We start from the raw sequence: 10888 nt of genomic DNA, 5'->3' as shown, positions 1-10888 counted from the left end.
TCCTTCGGTCGTACCCTACAGCCGGCAGACAGAAAGATGTAACAATTGCATCGGAATCACATGGAGGAATAAAGTCCTGATCATCCTTCCTTACAGAGAATCTTAAAACTTAACTCAAGAGACGAAGGTACTTCGTAGAAGTCAGAGTCACGAATTTGCAAGCATATATCCATGCGAACCCTTTCCTGTCCGGTTTTCAAGAGGAGAAACTTGGCCCGCAGCCCAGATCCTAAAGCATAGGAACTGAACCTATAACCCCTTCCCCTGACTCCTAGATTCCCAGGGGAAATCTCCCGAGTCGGGCACCGGTGACCACCGAGGGGACCTCAGCGTGCACAGAACGTGCGGAACTAGGAAGAGGAATTTCCAGCCCAGCTGGGCGTCTCTGATTGGCTCCCGGCTCATCTTGGAACTCTGGGGCGGGAGGCGTCACTTCCGCCGGGCCCGCCATCTTGTTCCCAGGGGCAGTTGGCGGAAGAGATCGCGCTCCGTGGCCGCCGGCTCGCCTTCTGCCGGGAGTTCTCGCAGCTCGCGTCTCGGCGTTTGCTCTCGATCCAGCGTCCATTTGTCGGCGTCCTCGTTGCCCTCCCTCACCCAGCCGGGGGACAGCGAGGCGGTCCCCTCTCCCGACGGCGTTCCATGGAGTAGGGTCCCGGACCGTTGTCCCGAAGAGCGAGATCGAGCTTGGCCCCCCTCCCCCTCCCTTCTCCCTCCCTCCTTCCTTCCGCCGCAACATGGCTAACAACAGCCCCGCGCTGACAGGCAACTCGCAGCCGCAGCACCAGGCGGCCGCAGCCGCGGCCCAGCAGCAGCAGCAGCAGTGCGGCGGCGGTGGCGCCACCAAGCCGGCGGTCTCGGGCAAACAGGGAAATGTGCTGCCGCTGTGGGGCAACGAGAAGACTATGAACCTCAACCCCATGATCTTGACCAATATCCTGTCGTCGCCTTATTTCAAAGTGCAGCTCTACGAGCTCAAGACCTACCACGAGGTGGTGGACGAGATCTACTTTAAGGTACGAAGAGTCTTGGCCTGGGGGGCCAGGGGGCGGTCGGGTTAAGCTCGGAGGAAGGTATACGGTTGGGCGGAGGCAGCCCTGAGGTCTGAGCATTTGTAGGTGCGGGAAGGTGGGGAGGGGGAGCGGTGGCCAGTAGTCTGCCAGGGAGGGGTCAAATGGGGGCTGCCCTCTAATTTCTTTTTCAGATTTTTAGGGCTGGGAGAGCCCGCCGCTATCGAACTCTCCTCCCGCAACCTCCTGCCCACCCCTGGGGGGAGTTGGATGGGAGGGTAGAAAAGAGTAACCATCCTCTCCAGTTTACAGCTTTAAAATTATTCTTTTTGACGTGCATCTACTCAGCACCAACTTGTTGGTGCTTCTCCCGCTCACCCTGGGCCAGGGCGTGTATTGACTACAGTGTTGGCCTCGTGTTGTTGGTATTCTCTATCCGATCCAGACAGGGAAATGGTCAGTGCGTGTTGCGGGTGGGGGTGGGAGGGTTGAGGGTGGAGAGGAGCCAGTGCAAGAGGTGTGCAGAAGAAGGCCTGGAAATTTTCCCAGCAGGAAGTCAGGAGTAAGTGGTCTCAGTAACTTGTGCATTGGGCTTATTTAGAATTATCTGGGCCCTGGGCTTCTGCGGCAGGGTCGGTGCTGGCTTGGCTGTGCTGGGGAGCTCACCTGGCGCCTCCTCACTGCACTCTTGTCTCAGTTCTTGTTTCGTTAGCAGGATTGACTCAGTCTTGCAGCGAGGCTCGGAGCAGCCCAGGGTCGCAGGTAGAGGTATGCACTATTAATCATGCTCAATCGCCATAAATGCATTTCCCTGGTTAAATGAACGGCTATTTAGGTATTTTTTGGCCATTGGTTTTGGGCTTTTCACCAACTAGATAGGTTTCCTCCACTTACCTGCAAATTATATAGTTTAAAAATATCTTCCAGGCCTCTTACGGTTAATTAATATTTTAAGGAATATTAATAATAGAATTAATGACCTTTAAATATTTTAGCTAGAGCATCTAATAAAATACCATCCATTTTGTTTATTTGACTCTGAAAACACTTGACAGACCACATAAAGTATTTTCTGTGATCTGAACATATCTGTAGAGGTGTTAACAAAAGGAAATTCTCTTTATTTGCTTTTAGGTTATATTTTATCCACAATCTACCCCCCCCCCCCCCCCTTAAGTGATTAGGTTATCAAAGGATTTGAGATAGTAGTTGTTTTTTTATAGAAAACATATTTTGAGAATACAGTTCAACCTTGGGTATGTAAAATACACTGAAATTTTGTTATCCTTTTACAAGAGTATTGTAAGTAATTGTAATACTGTGAACTAGGTTTTTTTTAGCTTTTAAAAAGGTAAGGCCTTTTTCAGCATGAATACAGTATGGTGAATATTTAATTCTTAGTTTTGTGTAGTAAACTTCAAACAATTGAAAATTGGGTTCCTGCCCTTTTTGTGGCAGGTTCTGTTTAATAATACAGGCAAATGTTACTGTGATAGAGGAAAAGTTTGTTTTCAAATTTCAAATACTGTGTTTTGAAAACTTAAGATTATAGTAGAAATAATTTAGAATTTAGTTGTAAAATTAAAGACCCAGGTTTTGTTATCAAGATGTCCAGATCAAATAATTACTGAAATATGTATGCTTCTAGTTTTAAGTCGGATTTTGTCTTGCATCCACCCCTTTGGCTAGCCGGGAAGGAATTGAAACATCTTTAATATAGCAAACTGGGGGAACGAAATGAAATAGTAAAGCAGTGCTGAGGAAAATAGTGTAGAGCTCTAAATGCGTGCTTTTCTGTCTGAAGCCACTGAAAAAGATTATAAAATGTAATCATGGATGGGTAAAAATACAGTTTTAGAAATGCATAGTGAAAGAACAGGGTTTAATTTTGTTTTTATTTTAGACTAAATATGGATCTTATTTTTCCAAAACACCTTGAGTTATATGTTATTGAGTTAATATTCGTTCTTTGCTATTTTTAGGTAAAGTATGTGGTTTTTATAGGGTACTCACTTCAACAAAGACGATATTGTATCGATTACACTTAATATAATGAATGACTAGTCACACTCAGTTTTTTGGCAGTTTATATTATGGGGAAAATTGACTTGGTTCATGTAATTAGGCTGAAAATAAATTACACACTAACGAGAATGATCTGTGTAGGCGTGGTCCTTGTAATTTCATCTTTAATCAGGAATGAACATAATGCCTGTTCATGGTAAAAAAAAAAAAAAAAACATACAAAGTTCCATAATTTTGCATTACAAGTAACTTGTTACTGTTTTAACGTACATACTTCCAAGTCATTTGTTTTAAAATGTAAAATTTTAAACCACCATAAAATTTTCAAGGGTGTTGAAGAATTTTTTTTGAAATAAATACTAAAACTTCATTGATTCTATTTATGTATTCATTTTATTTATTTATCTTGATCCTTTTTATTTAAATCGGAGCCTTAAATCCAATTTAAAATGAGAATTTTTATTTTTTTAGGCAACTCATAATAAGATACAAAGTTGATCTGTTATCAAATATTTTTTACAAGTATATGAGACTACTAGAAATCTCTTGGCTCCACACGTGTCCACTCTCTACAAAGCTATTTTAATGGAATCTCTGCTCATAAAGCTGTTGAGGTTTTGTTAAGCCCTGGCAGTTTTATTGGTGCTCTTTAAAATCTAAGCAGTTTTTAAAAGATGTTTTAAAGTTTAAAAGATTTTAAACAAAATACATGCATCATGTCAGAATACCCAACTTCCAAACATTTGGAAGAAGCTGCTCTGATATGGAATTGGGTTTACTTTAATCATGGTTTTAAAAAAAATTCAAAGTATGAATGTTTGTTGTGTTCCTCTTTTCTATTTCAGGTCACACATGTTGAACCATGGGAGAAAGGAAGCAGGAAAACAGCGGGCCAAACAGGGATGTGCGGAGGGGTAAGTAGAAGTACGTGCATTTTTCAGTTTTTCTGTGTCTGATAACTAAGTTGATATTTAGGAAACTAAAAGTCTGACAGTTACCCAAATGGCAGTTGACAAAGCTTAGAAGTTTGTTTTTTTGTTTTGATCTAAATTCAAGTGTCTGGTGAATGGGGTTAGAAAAGTTACTATTTGGGGCGCCTGGGTGGCGCAGTCGGTTAAGCGGCCGACTTCAGCCAGGTCACGATCTCGCGGTCCGTGAGTTCGAGCCCCGCGTCAGGCTCTGGGCTGATGGCTCAGAGCCTGGAGCCTGTTTCCGATTCTGTGTCTCCCTCTCTCTCTGCCCCTCCCCCGTTCATGCTCTGTCTCTCTCTGTCCCAAAAATAAATAAATGTTGAAAAAAAATTAAAAAAAAAAAAGAAAAGTTACTATTTATTAAACCTCCATTCTCAGTTCTGGATTATATCTTGTTATTAATACCTAATGGGATGAATCATTGGTGTCAAATGTCTCTGTTAATTTACTATTTTATCTTAACTGTTTCTCCTAAAGGTTCGAGGTGTTGGAACAGGAGGAATAGTTTCTACAGCTTTCTGCCTGTTATACAAATTATTTACCCTGAAGTTAACTCGCAAGCAAGTGATGGGTCTCATAACACACACAGACTCTCCATATATTAGAGCTCTTGGATTTATGTATATAAGGTAAGCATGCATTTATCTACGTTTCTATTAAATATGTCATTTTAAATCACATAAGCCTAATCAATCTTTTGTTATTCTAGGTACACACAGCCCCCTACAGATCTATGGGACTGGTTTGAATCCTTCCTTGATGATGAAGAGGTATGTCAACAAGGGTAATAATTAGTTTTCTTCTGATTATTCTCATGTTTTTAATATCTTTTATTTATTGGAGGCTTAGTGTTTTTCAGAATTTTCTGTAGTTAAACTTATTTTACTCATACTTTTGGAATGAATGTCCTTTTACTAAGACTTCGTGGACTTTATATACCTTAGGTTAAGTTTCTTAAATTTATTTTTCTATTTCTTAACTGTTTAAGTGTGTTTTGGTAACAATTGAAAATTTATTCTTTCTAATTACGTTTTGTATATTGCATTGATTTGACCTGTGCAGTTGATAGTGACTTTTTAAGTGGGCCATGCTCAAGATTGAGGCATTAAGACCTGCGCATACAATACTAATTATAGCACTTTCTTCTCCTGGAACTTTTCAGTTCTTTATTCTCTAACTTCTTGCACATGTTAATACTCCCACTTGCATAGAAGTGCAGAGTCAAAGAGCTGAGTGGGAGTTAAATAGGGTGAGAATTTAGATGACTTATTCAAGATGATCAAAATATTTGAATTCTAGCTTTCTGACTCCTGATATACTATGCATATTTATAAAGCCAGAAAAAAACCCTTTTTTAAAATTTGTACTTTAGGTTTTAACTAAAAAAAATTTTTAAAGCAAGCTCTACACCCAGCGTAGGACTTGAATTCATGAGCCTGAGATCAAGAGTAACATACTCTTCTGACTGAGTCAGCTAGGCGCCCCTTTTTGTTATTAAATTATGAATCTAGTTTACCATTCAAGCTTAACAAGGTTGAGCTTGTTACATACATTCAGAAAGTAAAAGTTACTTTGGGAATCGTAATTATGTCAGATTTAAATCATATATATATATATATATATATTGATATGCTTACACAGTGAAGTCCAAGATCTCAAAAGGTACTTAAAACATACCTGTATTGTCTATACATAAGCTGCCACCATTTTGTATTTTAAGGTCCATAAAGTAAACTTTGAGTGCTATGTTCCAGTAGTCCTATTTAAAACATTTATTCAAAGGATTTATTAAAGGGTCATTCTAATAGAGATTTTTCTAGTGTGTTTTTGTTAATTCGTGCACACCTAAAAAAAATCTCACTAGTGTAGATAGACAATGAGAATTTTTCTCTGCATTTTTTTGATGGGGGCTGTTTACTGAATTGTTTGTATTTTTGGAGAAGCAAAAAACATACTAGGTGATAAATCACAATCTTTAAAATTGTTTTTTCTTTTTAGATGAGATTTTTCAGGCCAAAGCACTTCTCCCTTCTATATTTAAAAAGCATGTTCCTCTTTATGATTGGTATTGTATTAGGTTTGTTTCTGAATGCTTCTATTTAATCTGTTTTTTATTGTATTTACAAACCTGAGGATCTCTATTTAAGCTAACTTATTGTTTTCTTCCTTAGATATCTGCAGCGATTATATTTGGAAATACTGTATATCTGAACACTTAAATGTGTGTGAGTGCAAGCAGTTTTACCTTTAGCTCTTGTTTTCCTGTTTAGATAACAAATCTCACTTTCCTTGTGTGCTTGCACTATAGGTTTGGGACTGACAATAGCTGACTAACATGTCCTGAGCTGTGAGAGGGCATAGCAAGAAGGCCTTCATGCGGTAATGACCCTTTTCAGAGACAATGGTCATCATGGATTATGCGTTTCCAATTATTTGTTCATTTATTTATTTTCTACATAACTCTAAATTAGAAACCTCACTGCTTCATGGCAGTTGGTTTGCTATTGCTTCCAGTTTTATTAGGGCTTCATTTTATATTAGAGCTGTTAAAAGATATCTTTAGACATGATTGTCTGAAGTAGTTCATACGTGTAGTTAGGCTACAGTTCTAGGAATGATGTGTGCAGACGTGTCCACAGAAAGAAATACGTACTTAGTAGGTATGTGGAATATTAGTTTAAGTTTATTGTTCCACAGAGTTTAGTAATCTAAGGGGCTGTTTCATACTCCTTTTAACTGAGTGCGCTCAGTGCTCTTTATGCCCACGAGGCTGCAGGATTTGTTCTCACCTGCATGCACACACTAAGCCCAAATATTTCTCTGTATCGTTCATTGCCAGATTAGTAGGGTACACAAATTAAAATTTTTCTGTTAGAATTTTTTGTATTTGAGATTCCAAAGATGGTAATATTTTTATAGTATTCACATACGTATTGAAATTATTTTTTTTTTTTGACGGCTAGGGTATCTTTTGTGTTTTTGTAGGACCTAGATGTGAAGGCTGGTGGAGGCTGTGTAATGACCATTGGAGAAATGCTACGGTCTTTTCTCACAAAGCTGGAGTGGTTTTCTACCCTGTTTCCAAGAATTCCAGTTCCAGTTCAGAAGAATATTGATCAACAGATTAAAACTCGGCCTAGAAAAATCAAAAAAGATGGGAAGGAAGGCGCTGAGGAAATAGACAGACATGTTGAACGCAGGCGTTCGAGGTAATGTAACTCCTTGAATTACTTTAAAAATAGGCTTTATACAAAGGTCCTTGGAAATCAGTGGCAAATTCGTAGGAAATTTTATGCTGTTCATGTTAGCTTTTATGCTGTTCATTTTATGGGTTTGTCACTTTTAACCCCAAAAGGTCATTTTCTGCCTTTCAAGGCCTTTAATTGTTCCTAACGTGTTTGTGTAAGTCTGGGGATGTAAATAAATAACACTGATGAAAGTTAAAGTTTTAGGATATGTTTTATTCATTGAAATGTTTTTCTTTCCTTTTTTAAATATTAGGTCTCCAAGGAGATCACTGAGTCCACGGAGGTCCCCAAGAAGGTCAAGAAGTAGAAGTCATCATCGAGAGGGCCATGGGTCTTCTAGTTTTGACCGAGAATTAGAAAGAGAAAAAGAACGCCAGCGACTAGAGCGTGAAGCCAAAGAAAGGGAGAAAGAAAGGCGAAGATCCCGAAGTATCGATCGGGGATTAGAACGCAGGCGGAGCAGCAGAAGCAGGGAAAGGCATAGAAGTCGTAGTCGAAGTCGGGATAGGAAAGGGGACCGAAGGGACAGGGATCGGGAAAGAGAGAAAGAAAATGATAGAGGTAGAAGACGAGATCGTGACTATGATAAGGAAAGAGGCAATGACCGAGAAAAGGAGAGAGAGCGATCGAGAGAACGGTCCAAGGAAAGGAGAAGTAGAGGTGAGGTAGAAGAGAAGAAACACAAAGAAGATAAAGATGATAGGCGGCACAGAGATGACAAAAAGGATTCCAAAAAGGAGAAAAAACACAGTAGGAGTAGAAGCAGAGAAAGGAAACACAGAAGTAGGAGTAGAAGTAGAAATGCAGGGAAACGAAGCAGAAGCAGAAGCAAAGAGAAATCAAGTAAACATAAAAATGAAAGTAAAGAAAAATCAAATAAACGAAGTAGAAGTGGCAGTCAAGGAAGAACTGACAGTGTTGAAAAATCAAGAAAACGGGAACATAGCCCCAGCAAAGAAAAATCTAGAAAGCGTAGCAGAAGCAAAGAACGTTCCCACAAACGAGATCACAGTGATAGTAAGGACCAGTCTGACAAACACGATCGTCGAAGGAGCCAAAGTATAGAACCAGAGAGCCAAGAAAAACAACATAAAAACAAAGATGAGACTGTGTGAAAATTTTTTTGTAAAAGTGGATCACATTGAATCCTATAAATGTTTGATTAAATCTGCTTTCTTTTTCTTCCTCCCAAGTTGAGATTGTGCAGTAGTTACGCACTCTTCAAGCTCCCTGTAGGCTGCATTTTCATTTCCTCTTTTGTGTAGGGAAGTGCCTTTGTAATCCCATTTATTGCATTGATGTTTTCACCCAATTGTTGAGTTTGATACATGATGCACAGATTGTTCTTGCATTTTTATTGTTTAATTGTTTTTGAGATGTACAGTCTGTACATATGTCCTGAAAATGTTTTAATTCCTTTGGCATGGTTGCCATGTTGGTTAAATTTGTATAAGGCAATAAACTGCCACTAATTCTATTTTTGTTTTGTAGGTGTGGGATTATGGTTTGTGTACTGAAGTTAGCATGGCTGTGCTTTTCATAATAGAATGCTAAAGACTTTGAGAATGGATCTTGGATGTCTTTTATAGGAGAATTTTGTGCTTTCAGTGTACATGAAGGCAGCAGTTGTAGGATTAACATTCTTGTCCACTGTATATTATCTTGGAAGGCTCTTGTTACTATGTTACACTTAATATTCTCCACAGTTAACTTTAGAGAGATTCATGACAAGTTTGTTTCTGATGCAGAGGTTTCAATTAGGCTGTGATTTGATCAAAAGTCCTTTTAGCATTCTACCTCAAAGGGACACTGTTAGTATGCCTAAAGTTTATTCACTTAGCTTTCCTTTTTTATTTGAAAAAATACATGACATGTAATCTTTTTTTCTTGAATTTATCAGATTTTAAAGTACTATATTAAAGGAGAAAAATAATGTCTAAAGCCTAGCATTCTTGCAGCAACCCTGTACTAACGTGAAATTGGGAGAGGGTGGGGCAGATGAGTAGAGAAATAGATTCAAGCCTGAAGCTTCCAAAGCATTTTTATAAATGGGAAATACTTAAATTATGAAACCGCTTGATATAGCGTCCTTTTTTTAAAATTCAAAACTTTTTTTATTGATAATGAAGATTGCTGTTTGAGTTTTTAAACTTAATCTAGAACAGAGAAGTATTAAAAGTAATGCTATGCTGCATTATTTAAGATTATCAACAAACTATTTGATAGATTGTTCTTATGACTTGTATTCTGATTACAGAGAACGATCATGAGTGTGGAATAAATACTGGATTAAATCCTTTATTCTGGGTGTTGGCTTTCGCCCCACTTGTCAGCATTTTTTAAAGTATTTTTGTTGTGGAAATTGAAACTGTTAAGAGTCCCATTTTGTGTAGAGGGCTAGATATCTCAGTGCCCAGATGACCAGTGAATTTTAAACGTGTAGACTAGAATTGGACATACCTGATAGTAACGCTTACTAGGTTCTAAATGACAGTGGTTCCCTTTGTCATTGGGTGTTCTCTGTGTCACTAGGTGGTTCTTTGGATTGGAGGATTACTTAGTTTTCACGTCAAAGGTGCTTATTGAGATACTTTGCACTTGGATCACATATTAGAATCCTTTAAAATTTGGACTTGAAGTAACTTTTATAAGATTAACTCATCTAGTTTTTCTTAGAACAAGAAATGGAGGTGCAAGGTGATTTGTTCAGTCAGTGCCAAGACTAAAAGTGAGTGTATACCATATTAACATGTTTTATCTCACTGTTCATATTGGCCAGCTTGATGGGCACTCAGAAGCCACCTTGCAAAAGTGTTAAATGGGGCAAACAAGTACATTTCAACGTACAAACAAGTCCCTTTATGTATCGGCTTAACATTTGTACCTACCTAACTCCAGAAAAATCTCATTAAATGAAGGAATTCCTTTCTGAAAAATGCTATGCTTTTTTCTTTTAAATAAGTTCAGTCATGCCTTTTCAATTGAGCTTCAAGTAAATTGGCATGACATAGAAATTAAAAAAGTATTTTCAAGTAATGAAAGGAGATGTACATTGAAAATATTTTTAGCATACCTAAATTATGGTGCTACTCCTGAATATAGTTTCTCCTGAAATATTAATTTAACCTTGTATTTTAGGTAAAATGTGGGAAGAATTTATTTCAGATAGAGATAAAAGTACTATCAAGCTGTATTTGATTTCATATGATTTTTAATGTTAAGTTTGCTCTTGAACACTTTGATAAGTGGTGGAACATGTTAATACTAATTGCTGCCAAATATGATGATTTAATTTGGAGAGAGGCTTCCTGAAACACTGGGGAAAAATGGCTGTGAAAAAGACCTCTCAAAATTTTTACTTTTTTAATATTTATTTTTTAGAGCGTGTGAGCAGGGGAGGGGCAGAGAGAGGGAGACACAGAATCTAAAACAGGCTCCAGGCTCTGAGCTGTCAGCACAGAGCCCAACGTGGGGCTTGAACCCACGGGCTGTGAGATCATGACCTGAGCCAAAGTTTGATGCTTAACGGACTGAGCCACCCAGGTGCCCTTCAGAATTATTTCTTGGAACATGAGCAAACTTGAAAAGCTTTTGATAGAATTATAAATAGCTTCCATCCAGTGTTCTCAGCTTACTG

General features: G+C 38.6%; 1 protein-coding gene across 1 annotated transcript; it reads left to right on the top strand.

The window, feature by feature from the left end:
• Nucleotides 1–645: 645 nt before the first annotated feature.
• Nucleotides 646–10187, top strand: PRPF38B (pre-mRNA processing factor 38B). Its single transcript, XM_047870945.1, has 6 exons — nt 646–1013; nt 3878–3946; nt 4481–4632; nt 4713–4773; nt 6989–7212; nt 7505–10187. The coding sequence occupies exons 1-6, from the start codon at nt 735–737 to the stop codon at nt 8364–8366; spliced, it is 1647 nt and encodes a 548-aa protein (XP_047726901.1). The 5' UTR covers nt 646–734; the 3' UTR covers nt 8367–10187.
• The last annotated feature ends 701 nt before the right edge of the window (nt 10188–10888 follow it).

This window comes from Prionailurus viverrinus, chromosome C1, assembly GCF_022837055.1.
Source record: "Prionailurus viverrinus isolate Anna chromosome C1, UM_Priviv_1.0, whole genome shotgun sequence".
Lineage (NCBI taxonomy): Eukaryota > Metazoa > Chordata > Mammalia > Carnivora > Felidae > Prionailurus > Prionailurus viverrinus.
This window is presented reverse-complemented; position numbering and strand designations above follow the sequence as displayed.